The 12219-nt window shown below is 61.6% G+C and overlaps 5 protein-coding genes across 5 annotated transcripts; 3 read left to right on the top strand and 2 right to left on the bottom strand.

The window, feature by feature from the left end:
• Positions 1 to 4237: 4237 nt before the first annotated feature.
• EHS24_007834 (uncharacterized protein) lies at positions 4238 to 4927 on the top strand (the record flags this gene model as incomplete). The annotated part of the gene is made up of 1 exon (XM_028623176.1): positions 4238 to 4927. The coding sequence occupies one exon, from the start codon at positions 4238 to 4240 to the stop codon at positions 4925 to 4927; it is 690 nt and encodes a 229-aa protein (XP_028476109.1).
• An 844-nt stretch (positions 4928 to 5771) lies between these two features.
• Positions 5772 to 6811, bottom strand: EHS24_007833 (uncharacterized protein; the record flags this gene model as incomplete). Its single annotated transcript, XM_028623175.1, has 2 exons — positions 5772 to 6399; positions 6501 to 6811. The coding sequence occupies 2 exons, from the start codon at positions 6809 to 6811 to the stop codon at positions 5772 to 5774; spliced, it is 939 nt and encodes a 312-aa protein (XP_028476108.1).
• A 274-nt stretch (positions 6812 to 7085) lies between these two features.
• On the top strand, positions 7086 to 8033 carry BET3 (transport protein particle 22 kDa subunit; the record flags this gene model as incomplete). Its single annotated transcript, XM_028623174.1, has 5 exons — positions 7086 to 7121; positions 7175 to 7204; positions 7259 to 7312; positions 7364 to 7813; positions 7914 to 8033. 5 exons carry the CDS (start codon positions 7086 to 7088, stop codon positions 8031 to 8033), a joined length of 690 nt encoding a protein of 229 aa, XP_028476107.1.
• A 164-nt stretch (positions 8034 to 8197) lies between these two features.
• Positions 8198 to 10135, bottom strand: EHS24_007831 (uncharacterized protein; the record flags this gene model as incomplete). The annotated part of the gene is made up of 1 exon (XM_028623173.1): positions 8198 to 10135. One exon carries the CDS (start codon positions 10133 to 10135, stop codon positions 8198 to 8200), a length of 1938 nt encoding a protein of 645 aa, XP_028476106.1.
• A 173-nt stretch (positions 10136 to 10308) lies between these two features.
• Positions 10309 to 12007, top strand: EHS24_007830 (uncharacterized protein; the record flags this gene model as incomplete). The annotated part of the gene is made up of 3 exons (XM_028623172.1): positions 10309 to 10407; positions 10451 to 11604; positions 12004 to 12007. The coding sequence occupies 3 exons, from the start codon at positions 10309 to 10311 to the stop codon at positions 12005 to 12007; spliced, it is 1257 nt and encodes a 418-aa protein (XP_028476105.1).
• Positions 12008 to 12219: the final 212 nt, after the last annotated feature.

Genomic DNA, 12219 nt, shown 5'->3' with positions numbered 1-12219 from the left:
CTTCCCGACCAGTGCCCCAGAAAGTGTACTGTGTGCATGGTCGGTATTGGGGAAGGGGGGCTGATTGTATGTGTCGATGCGATCACAAGTCAACACAAACCACCTGCACTGCAGGCATGGTCCGCAAACAAACCAAACTGGGTAACAAAATGGCCAGTTGGATCACGCGTCCCCACCGATCCTGTGATCCTGTGATCGGGTAGGCCTCCTGGCAGCTGCTGGCAACTGTGTTTTCGAGGCAACTGTGTTTTCGATCCAGTGTGGATCTGAGCGTACCGACAAGCCGGTCTGTGATCTGTAGCGCGTTGCGAACGTGGCCACGCCACTTGATCTGCATGCTGTCACTGCACATATCCAGATTCAGATTCGAGATTCGGATCTACGGTGTTTGCCGCTCATGCCCTCTCCAGTGGCCAGTGGCAGTCTATCTGGTGGGGTTGAAACTCAACACATGACCTACACAAACTGGGTGCGGTGTAGCGTCGCCAAGTAAGAGGGCGGGGCCGTCTCGTCAAGAGTGTCGGGATGTTCGGCAAAAGAACCTGCTTGTGTCGATGGTGAGGACCTCCTGTATGCACTCTGAAAGAGCAAGCGTGTGTGTGGCTGCAGTTGCGTTTGTGCAGGGGCTGCACCTCCTGGTACATAGGTTAACACATCTTGGACTCAGTTCGGGACATGAATGCCTAAACACAGACCTGCCACGCCCGCCTGTGAGTGGCAAACGGAGGGCCGGGACTCCAGCGGCCAGCGACCAGCGTCATGCCAGACGTGCAAAACGCCAAACGTGAGGGCTAAAGGATTTCGGACTAGGAGAACACAAACTCAAACCCGACGAGGGCGACAGCTGTCGACCTGGAATGCAGACAGCCGTGGTGGTGATCCGGGGGGGGGGGGCACAGAGCTCGTAGCTCCATAGGCCCTTAGGCGAGAGTGTACTTACATCACCCAACGTTAGTCCTGCTCTACATCCTTGAACGACGTGGCTTACACTCTTTTAAGCGAGCAATTCACCCACAACTCGCGAGATCGCATTCCATTCCATGTGCTGCTCAATCGCCCAGTGGCCAGTGGCGCTGGGCGCGCTGGGATCTGGCCATTCCCACACGTATCTCCTGATGTCTGGCCTGCATGCGGCTGTGAAACTTGCCAAACACGCAGGATCACCGGACAGACGTTACCGCCAAACGCACTAGTAGCTCGCGGCGAGCGCGGCGAGGCGCAGAGTATATTGAACACTTTGTTTCGGAGCCTGATTTCTGCGGAGGAATCTGGGAGGGCTTTTAGGTTTCATCTGTGTTAGTCAGATTGGTGTACCGGTCTGTGGGAGTGTGCCGAGGCGGCAGAGAATTGGGCCTCTGCTGGATCTGTCCACTGGCCACTGGCCACTGGGCGCCACTGATCCACTGAGTGAACGACAACAGGTGGCGATCCTATTACAACAGCGCCATTACCCAAACGGTGAGAGACCATGAGACAAGTGTGCAAGTGGCCAGGCGGGGCCTTCTCCGTGCTGGTCTGTGGCAAATGAAAAAAACACAACCCCCAACTGCAGCAGAGCCTTTGTGGGGAATCGCGGCTGCGGCGCTCGGGTCAACGGCATATGTTAGTCACTGGCAAATGCCTGTGGCTCCTGGGGGATCTACCACGGGGACGACGGCCGTGTTGGAGGCTTGTGGCCTTGCGGGAAAGACGTTCTTTCCCATACAAACAGAACGGGACGGAAGACGGTCCATGCTCCCAGCTTCGTGGACTCGTAAATGAGTGCTTTACCGTGTCACTTGAAGCGACGAACACGGTGGCCAGGCCATGGCAGTGACCGATCAGCTGTGGCGGCACACCAGGGAGGTTGCTATTCCGGGCATCATGTGGACACTCCCTACTGTCTAACAAGAACGTAACATTGTACTAATATCTGCATTCTGGACGGCTCTGGGGCTGGTGCGCCGTAGCTGCTGCATGTGGGTCGGAATGCCAGAAACGCCGAGGCTAAATGTTACGAATTACGGGGCAACGGCATGTTGCGCTTTATTGCCTCCCATGACTGTGAGCAAAGACGGTTGCAGTGAACATTCCACACCATCGCTGGCCAGAGCTCCGTTCTGAACTACACTCTGCACGTTTGTTCAACAGTTTGTCCGAGACCTCACCTACGCCGACGAGGATGCCGTACTGCTTCTTCAAGCGACGGGTGTAGGACAGCGGAGCCAGAGGAAATGACCACATTTGGCACCCACGGTCCACAGAAAGAAAAGGAAGGGTGCTAGCCGTGGCGGACAGCCAGCGCCGGCAAGACCTGATTCCGATGTATCTCCAAATGCCTGGCAAGGCGCTTTCCCCCTCGTTTTGCCTCACAGTTGTACAGTTGGTTCCACGACCCAAGGTTGCAGCCGTGGCATGTCTGGCCATCTATGGTAAACAAGGGGTCAAGTGTGTCTAGATTTAGCGCCTTAGATGTTTACGCGTGCAGATGTGGACGGCGTCACAGGATCACAGGATCACAGGATCACAGGAAGACAAGAGGAGACGATTGAGGACAAGAGGACAAGATTGAACCCCCTCTGCGCCTGCTTCTGCATCGAAACATGCGTTGTGCACGAGCGAGCCGTGTCACACAGTCCGCTGGCCGCTCGGCGACCCACTCTTGCTCTGGTCAGATCGTATGGCAGTGCAACAGTGAAAACGTGCAGTCCTTTGCCGAGGGGTATGGCAAATGTGATAACTGACAGGCCTGACAGGCGATCTAGTGATCTGTCGAGGGACCTCACGCATCACGCAGCAACGGTGATCGCCATCTTGCTGTTGCTGCTGTCGTTCCGGTTTGATGTGGGTTCCAAGCAATGGAATCACGCCTGGCGCTTGCCAGCAAGCACAAGCTGGGGCCTCGTATGAACACGCACCACCCTCGTATACTGTGCTGTCAGCAACGTGTAAGCCCACGCTCCACGTCGCGCTATCTGTTTTGCCAGGTCTCAGCATTGGCGCGTGGCTTGGGTTTGCGGCATAGATCTCCAATGCCACACACTGGCTTTCCGAGGACCCCACCAACCACGGCACAAGTGGGCCAAGGGGTGTGTACGTGGACCTTGGGACTGCCTGGGGACTGGCACCAGGTACAGTGTGAGAGTTGTTCACCAATGTGTTCATGTCGGCCATCTTATTGCAAGTGAGGATGGTAAGGCCGGGCGTGCGAGTTGTCACCAAGGTCAGCTGCAGCTGCCCGGCTATTATGGGCAACATTCCGTCGCATTGAATGTTGATGTGTTGATCAGGTGTTCTGCGGATGGAACATCAAGTGATGCAAGTGATAATGGTTTTCGGTGTCCGACAGCACCAGGCTCTCTCTCGTCCTCACTCACGTCTGGTGATCCGGTGATCCGATGTACCGGTTTTGTCTCGCCCCTCTTGCTCGTGTCGTGTGAGGTTTGTGCGCTGTGCAAGCATGTGCAGCATTCCCAATTCCCCTCAATCCCCCATGTTCGCGTCCGCCTCCTCCCTCCTCCCTCCTGGCGCACGTACTGTGTCCTGTTCCGTCCACATTCCCCCTCTCGGCCCTCCTGGTCGCCCTCCTGTGCCCCTGTGCCCTCTCATGTCCTCGTCCATTGCACTCGCAATCTGGGCCTCTTGACCCCCCGGATCTGAACCATTGTCGTGCATACCTCGGGAGAAACGAGCAACTGGCGACTCGTTCCCATCAGCCCAAGCCAAAATACACAACGCTGCATGGCCTCGCGCCGGCGGCTAGAGGGATCTCTTGGCTCTTTTGGTTTTTCGGCACATACCGTTGGGCCCTCTCCCCCCCGGTGAGGCCTCGTCTCCGTGCCCCGCGCACCGACGAAGACGAAGACGACGACGGGGGGGTCTATGCACACGAAGCGTCCCTGCTGTTCCCCTTGTTGCGTTGGCGATCCAGGCCCTCGGACCGCCAGGAAGGCCTCATGGATATAAGGTTGCAGCCCACCCACCAACACTCAACCCCTCGACAACAACTCCCCCATATATCCCCACCACCACGGCCACCACCACTGTTAACGCCTCCGCCACCAAAACAGCCACGGTGCCCTTGTCTTTCGATCTGGTGATTCCTGCTGTTCCTCGCCATCCTTAAACCCCACAGAGCAGCTGGCAGCAATCCCGACTCCCACAACCTCTCTTACAATTCACACTTACCTCGTCGCCACACCTCACGCGAGACTGGGCCACAAACTCATTCCAAAACTCTCTACCGCCTACCCCCATTATGGAGGTATGTCTGTCGTCTGCCACTCGCGACGCAGCCCACCCAGAGTCCCAGTTCGTTGTCCCGTTCAGTGGGGCAGCGGCGGAGACGGCGGAGATGGCAGTACCACCATTACCACCCCCACATCAACCGCTGGCGGCTGCCTGTGGTGATGCTTCCGATCGGCCTGTCCAGCCAGTCCGGCCAGTCCGGCCAGGCCCATCGCCAACACCTTCGTTCGCGTCGACGTCGAGGTCCTGCTCGCAAGACGAGGTCCTCCAGACTCCAGACCTGTACCCGTGCTCGAACCTACCTCTCGAGCACCCGCACGCACACCCGTACAGCCACGGCGCGCATGGACTCGGGCTCGGACTGGGACCAGGGCGGCAAGGGCCGGTGCTGGGGCCAGCGCACCGCGAGCACGCCCAAGAACGAGACACGGCGCTCATGCCACCACAGCGCACGTCCACCCCGCCAGTCCGTACCCTGTCATCGCCTGTGGCGGCCTCCCCACTCGCTCAACAAGGCAGCTACCCCGACAGCCCCAGTACACCCAGCAGCCGCCAACGCTCCCCAACGGGCGACAACGACTATGGCCTCGGGTTCGACTTTACGTTTCTCGCGCCGGCCGACCAGGCCGTGATCATGATGGCGTGGACAGCACAGCAGCCCGGCGCTTTGGTCGCTAGTCACCGTGGTGGGAAGCGTTGAAGTCGGTGTTGGACCGTTGTCGGTGTTGGACCACTGAAGTCGGTGTTGGACAACAAACCGTAAACCGCCCTCAAACACCGTTTCCGCCGCCAACCCTATCGTTTGAATACCACTTGCATTTGTCTCAGACACTCTCAAGCACCCGTATCCCCCGCACCCCCGCCTGGTTGCATCCACATTGCCCGTCAACTCCACTACGCCAAGCGCAGCACAGCTGTCGCGTCCCATGCACGCCGGGCCCTCGATCCCACGTCTCCTTTTTGGGCGCGCGCAACGTCGCCAAGTGTGCCTTGTGCCCTCGTCAACCTGCGCTGCGAACGTGCCACACACCTACGATCTTCTCATATCTCAGCCCATTCACCTCATGGTCCCACGGTCACGACTCACGCACGACCCACATCCACGACCCACCTCCATGTCCACCACGTCCACGTCCACGTCTTTCGGGACCATCCCGAGAAACCACTAGAGGAATCCACCCGGGGCAGCGTCAAGTGAGTTACCATCAAGTCCTCCTTCCCTCGAACCTGCCCCCCGTCTGCGTCTCTTGAAACATGAGCTGACGCGGACAGGTTGTTAGCCCCGGGACTCTTCCGCTTGAACACTTCACTTCCACCACGCATCACCAAAGAGGGGAGAACCGCGATTAGTAATAGGGGAACTCAAAAGTCAGAAGAATAGTCAGAAGTCAGAATCGGCTAGTAACGGCCCTCGTAACGCCGAGGCAAGGGCTGTAGTTGTTACATATCCATGTAGTACTGCCTGTAAACATATGTACAGTACGGTTACTGTGTCACTGTCAGTTGTGGCTCCCATTGGCGATGGTCAACTCACAGACACACGGTCACGCGTTCATCATCGCCTCCTCATCCCAGTCGTCGTTGACGGCGTTCATCGCGTCCTCCTCGCTCGCAGCGTACAGCCCAGACCCAGACCCAGACGACAGCGCACCTGCCAATGCCGATGCGGCGCCCGAGCCCGAGCCTGACCCCATGTCACCGTCGTTGCCGGCCTCCTTCTCCTTGTCCTTCTCGGCGGCCTTGATGGCCCTGCGCTTCCGAGCACTGGGGCGCGCCTTGGGCACCTCGCCCTTGCGCTTCTTGCCCCCCGTCGCCGCCGCCGCCCGTGTAGTGGACATCTGTACCGCCTGCTGTGCGGCCTTGACCTTCTTCTTGGGCGCGATGTGGATGTCGACGGAGATACTCCCCTTGGTGCGGACTTTGCGCTGCGGGGCCGCCTCCTCGATCGCGCCGAGACCGGCAAACTCGTCCTCACCCTCGTCGTCGTCACCGCCTTCGACGTCGTTGTCGTTGCCAGCGACCTCGTCTACGCAGTCGACGCTGTCCGTCTTGATCTCGTACCACACGCCATTGTGACCGAGGGGGTACGGCAGGACGTCGAGGAGCGCGTGCAGCAGCAGCAGGGCGTGCGGGATGGCCGCGCCGAGGGCGTACAGAGTGACATGGGTGTATCTGAGATGCATGTCAGCTACGTCTCCGAGACGGGGTACGGGGTGCCCCAGCTGTGGCTGTGAGAAGAGGAGGGCCATGTCCGACAGTGGCTCGCTACGCACCCCTCGTCCATGACCAGCTTGCGCGCCCGGGCCAGGAGCGCGGCCAGGCCAGTCTTGCGCGTGACGAACACGGTCGCGCGGCTGTAGTTGCCCGCATGCTGCGTGTCTGTGCGCCGGACGCCGGCGCCTTGCAGCACCTTGAGCGGGAGCGTGGGTGGTGGGCGCCTGCTGCCCCGTGATGGGCCGGTGGGCGCGGGCGGTGGTGGTCGGAGTTTGCGTGCGGTCGGACGCGGGGTGGTGGGCGAGGGATGGGGGCCGCGGGGTTTGCGGGTGGTAGTCGAGGGCCCGGCTTGGGCGTTGGCCGTGTCCATTGTTGATGGTGACACGAGGGAGAGAGAGAGAGATGTTGTTTTGTGGTGGTTTTGTCGATGGTTGTTGACCGTCGCCAAAATCTCCACAGTGCGTCATTTGGGTCAGCGGAGCCTATTAGGAAATGTCAGTTTGGGAATTAGAAAACAGGCCGATGCTTTTGAAATGACCATTAGATGTCTCTTTCTAATCACCATGTCGCGCGCCACGCCGTCCATGTTGTCGGGTGACGCGTTTTGACCTTGTTCATCGTTCCAACCAACCACCACACCGACCATGTCCGCACCAGGAAAGCAGTACAAGACTATCGGCGTAAGTCACTGTCAACTGTGTTGTTCTGTATAGGCATCAGCTGACCCTTGCAGGAGGATGTGTGGAAGCGCGCCGACAAGGTCGTGAGTGTCACCATTGCTGGCTGGCGACGCACCATCGCGTAGCTAACGATACAGAACGCCGAGCTCTTCTCGCTCACGTACGGCGCCCTCGTCGTCCAGCTCATCAAGGTATGCCCGCTCATTCACACCCACCGGTGGTGCCCTCGCTGACCATCCCAGGACTACGAAGACTACGGCGAGGTGAACAAGCAGCTCGAGAAGATGTACGCCCGCGTCCGCGCTCCCTCCGTCTCTACCTTTCTCCCACTAACCAGTCGCAGGGGATACAACATGGGCACGCGCCTCGTCGAGGACTTCCTCGCGCGCACAGGACTGCAGCGGTGCAACACGTTCGCCGAGACGGCCGAGGTCGTCGCCAAAGTGGCCTTCCGCGCCTTCCTCAACATTGCCCCGACCGTCTCGTTCCCCCCGCCCGCACCGTCTGCGGCGGGCGTGGGCGCCGGCGCGGGTGCCGCCGCTGTCCCCGTCCCGGCCACGGCGACCGAGTTTGTGCTCACGTTCGAGGAGAACCCCCTGGCCGAGTTTGCAGAGCTGCCGCGCGACGCACGGGAGGGCGGCCTGTGGTTCTCGAATGTGTATGCCGGTGTGGTGCGGGGTGCGCTCGAGATGGTGAGTGGTTGGGGGAGAGGAGCATAGGGAGGCCAAGTGCTGCCTCCGTCAAGTCTAGCTGCGTAGCCGCGTTTAGAGCCTCAGCTAACACCCTCTCCAGATCCAGATGCAGGTCGAGACGCGGTTCCTGTCCGACACGCTGCGCGGCGACGACTCGACAGAGCTCTGGGTCCGGCTGGTCCGAATCCTCGACGAGGAGCAGCCTGAGAACGACGAGTAGGCGAGGGCGAGTGGAGCAGAGAGGCGCGCAGCGTCATTGAGGAGACGTAGACAGGATACGAACGGTATGCATACAACAACATAGTCTAGCTCGTGCAGTGTGTGGTGTGCGCTGTGTGCGCGGAAACCTCCCAGGTCAACAGCGTAGATATCAGACTCTCAGGCTCACTTCTTCCTGGGCGCACCCCAGCTGAGCATGCTGCTCGCAGTCGTCAGGTCGCTCTCGCCGGACGAGTACGTCCTGTCATGTCGCCGCCTGTACTCCCCACCCGCACCGGGTCCGGGTGCAGCTCCCACAGGTGTCCTCTGGTCGGTGATGGTCGCCAGGCTCTCGCCGCCGCGCACAGTACTCGGCGCGACGCTCGTGGCCGCAGAGATGGTGCCCCCTGCACCCAGCGTTGCGCCCAGGGTACCGGTGGGACGCGCAAACATCTGGCCGTTGGTGTTGAGCGTGCTCTCGGCGTCCTCGTCGTCTTCGTCGATCCGCGGGCGTCCCCAGCGCGCATTGTACGTCTGTCCTTGCGCTTGCGGTTGGCCTTGGCTGGAGCCGTTGGCGGCTTCGTCGTTGATGAGGGTCCTCGCGCGCGGGCGCAGCCGGCCAGCCTGCGAGACCGACGGCCCGCGCTTCAGTCCCGGCCTGGCGGCGGCGGCGGTTGTGTCTCCCACCGCAGTCTGCTCGTCTCCGCCATACTCCAGAGGCACGTCCCGCTCGTCGGCCGTGTATCCAAACTCGTCGACGACGCCCGAGGCCACGGCCATGCTCCAGCGGACAGCGCGCCCGAGCTCCTCGACGTGCTCGCGCGTCTCCTCGTCGCGTGCCTCGGCCTCGGCGAGGTCGCGCACGGGGAAGAAGGCAGAGTACTGCGCCTGTGTGGCGAGCACAAGGGACATTTGGAGAAGACGAGGCAGCTCCGTCGCGCCTCTTTGCTGCTGTGGCTGGCGTTGGCCGCCCGCAGCATAGGACCCAGGATAGTCGGAGAGGAGGGGGATGAGGCGAGGGAGGAGGGGGAGAAGAATGTGGAGCAGAAAGCCGGAGAGAAGGATCTGGCGGACGGGAATGGGTGTCGAGGGCACGATGGGCGGAGCTGCCGTCCTCGCTGAAGAAGTCGAGGGCACATCGCGTACTTGGGAAAAGGGGAGGAACACACCTTCGACATAGGGCAGGATCTGGCCCCAGAAGAAGTTCCACACTTCGGCCGCCCGCGCAACCACCTTTGCTTCTTCCAGCGTCTCAAACTTGGCCTTGAGAGTGAGCATGCCCGATGCAATAAACTCGCGCAAGTCGGAGGTGAACACTGCCACGAGCCTGGACGCGGGCACGCGCTGGCTAGTGGCCATAATGTGTGAGTTGCACAGCTGGTTCAGGTCCTCGAGTGGTGTCTTGAGCGGACTGCCCGCAAACACCGGCAGGACGTGGACGGTGAGCAGCGACCAGGGCGAGTTGGGCGACGAGTGGGCCATTGTCTGGTGCATGTTGGTCGGGGCCTGCGACAAGGGGTCGCCCGAGGTGGCGAGCTTTGTGCCATCTGGCAAGACGAGGATACCAGCGCCCGGGTTGGACGAGGTGCGTGTCCGTGGGATAGGCGGGTGCATGCTGCTCAGGCTCAGGCTCGACGCGCCGTAGTTTGGTGACGTGCCGAGGTGGTGTGCTTGTCCCATGCCTGAGAAGCTGGGGCCAGAAAAACCCGAGATGTTTGATCCTGTGCTGCTCATACCGCCTGGGGAAAGCGGGGGCAGCGGGGGCAGCTGCGAGAGCGTCGAGGACACGAGCTTGTTGTCGTACGCACCCAACGCCCAGCCCTTGACGCTCGCCGCGCGACCTGGAGACGGCAGGGACGGCAGGCGCTTCTCTGTCGCGCCGGCACGGGGATCACGCACGTCGAGCGACAGTGTAGGTCTGGGAGAAGGCTGGTGGCTCGTCGGCGACGGGCTGGGGCTCGCGGACGCCGAGGCGGACAGTGGTCCTTGGCCAAGAGTCGAGGTGAGCCTCGCGGGCGACATGAGGGCTGGCAGAGCTGCGAATGCGTCTTTGCGCCGTGATGTGGTGGGAACCTGCTGTGGCGGCACGGCCAGCTGGCTCGGCGGTGGTGCTGCGGGCACCATTGTGCGAGGGAATGGACTGGACGATGGCAAAGAGAAAAGGAGATGGTTGTGAACGAAGATCCGCCGCCAGTAGAGATGACGGCGCGAACCAGGGACGGGCCAACTCCACCACGCGGATGGCTTGAAGGGAAGGCGCGGGGCACCTTTTTGTTGTTGCCGTTGTCACATCCACCATGGCAACCACATCCATCAACGTCGGCAAGCTCAAGGTCGCAGAACTCAAGGAACAGCTGGACAAGCATGGCCTCTCGACAAAGGGGTTAAAGAAGGAGGTGCGTGGGTTCGCTTATCTGGTGTCCCTAACCCACCACGCAGTTGGCGGACCGGCTCCAGGCATTCTTGGACGACTCTGCCAACCAGGACGCTCATGGCCTCGGACACGACAATGGTGTCCCCGATACATCTGCATCGGTTACAGCTCCATCCCCCACCGTCATCCCACCCGAGACCCCTGTGCAGCCTGAGCCTCCTGCTGAGCCTGAACCTGTCGTGGAGCAGCCGCCTGCTCAGCAGCCTGTGTCGCCGCTTCCAACCGCGCCCTTGACGCCCCCACGCGCACCGTCGCCGTTACCGACCGCTGTCGTGGGCATTGAAGTGGATAATGGCCCAAACGAGCCCTTTTCTGTGCCGCGCGTCTCTGAGCCAGCACCGCGCTCGCCGAGCCCGCCCCGTCTCCCTGTTGACAGGCCACCCACACCTCCCGTGAAGACGTCCGCGCAGCCGGCTGGTACTGTCACAGCGACAGCTGTCGCCTCACCCCCCTTGCCCCGCAGCGTCTCTCCTCGCCGCTCCGGGTCTCCTCCAAAGACCCAAGCACCGGCGCTGTCATCTCTCAAGCTGCCCGCTTCCTTCCCGCCCGGCCATCCGCCCACCTCGCTGCTATACATCACCAATCTGCGGCGTCCGCTCCTCCACTCGGCCCTCCACGCCCTGCTCGAGTGCACGACGCTGCCCACGCCCTCGACCCCAGCCGCTCCCTTTGGCCATGCCGATTTCCCCGGCCTCTGGCTGTCAGGCATCAAGGACCACGCGTATGCCGGCTTCGACTCGCCCGAGCTTGCCCTCGCGGCCGCCAAGCGCGTCCACGGCCAAGTCTGGCCGGAGGGCAGCGGCGCCGGTGCCGCGCTCCAGGTCCAGTTCATCGACCCGCGCGTCGCCCCGGGTCTGCTGGAGAAGGAGGAACGCGCGTGGGCCGCGAACCGCGGCCGCCTCCAGCTCGACGTGCACGAGAGCAAAAGCGGCGACGGAAACGGCGGCGGCGGCGGCTGGCAATTTGACCTCATCCCCGTCGGCGGCCTGCCTGCGCGCCCGCCACCCCCGACTGGCGGGCTGGCGGCACGCCTCACGGACCCGCGTGACCCCCGTGCATCGTCGCTCGTCGACCGCACGCGCGAGCCCGGCCGCGAGCGTCTCCTCCCGCCGCGCGCAGCGCCGTACGACCGCCCCCCGCTACCAGACCACAACGCGAGGTACGTGAATGGCGCCCCGCTCCGCCCGTGGACCGAGAGGGACAGAGAGAGGGACAGGGATGGGCAAGACCAGCGCGGCTGGAGCCAGAACAGCGGTCGTGGGCCTGTGAGGTATACCCGTACGCGGCCGTCGCTGGCGTGGAGCGAGGGCCCGAGGGCTGTCTCGAGGGCTCCGTCCAGGGCTGTGTGGACGGGCATGAGCGGTGGAAGGCGGTGAGCATGTGTGTGTGTGAAGAGTGAACGAGTGAAAGACGGAGATCCAGCGTGAGAATGAGAGTCAGAAGTGACACGTAAGAAGAGCACAACAAAGGACAGTTGGAAGAAGCCCAACGCGAGTCAGACGGCATGGTACCCGCTCCATCCCTCCTCCTACTCCCCGTCGCCCAAAGGCACCTGTAGCTAGTGTGTGTAGGCAACCCCATGTGAAGAACTGCACCCATGCTGTGTCTGCAGCTGGCAAACACTGCAGAGGCGTTGGTCAAGTGGGTGAGGCTCAGAGGAGGCAGTTGGGACCAACTTGAATGAATAACCCTGAGCCGTCCACAAGCCATTGAGAACGTGCTCCTCGCCGCACTGCAGGTGGAAATCTAGGCAACATGCATATCGCGGACACAG

This window comes from Apiotrichum porosum, assembly GCF_003942205.1.
Source record: "Apiotrichum porosum strain DSM 27194 chromosome Unknown scaffold_6, whole genome shotgun sequence".
NCBI classification, from domain to species: domain Eukaryota; kingdom Fungi; phylum Basidiomycota; class Tremellomycetes; order Trichosporonales; family Trichosporonaceae; genus Apiotrichum; species Apiotrichum porosum.
The sequence above is the reverse complement of the archived record's forward strand: the minus strand, read 5'-3'. Positions and strand labels throughout refer to the sequence as shown.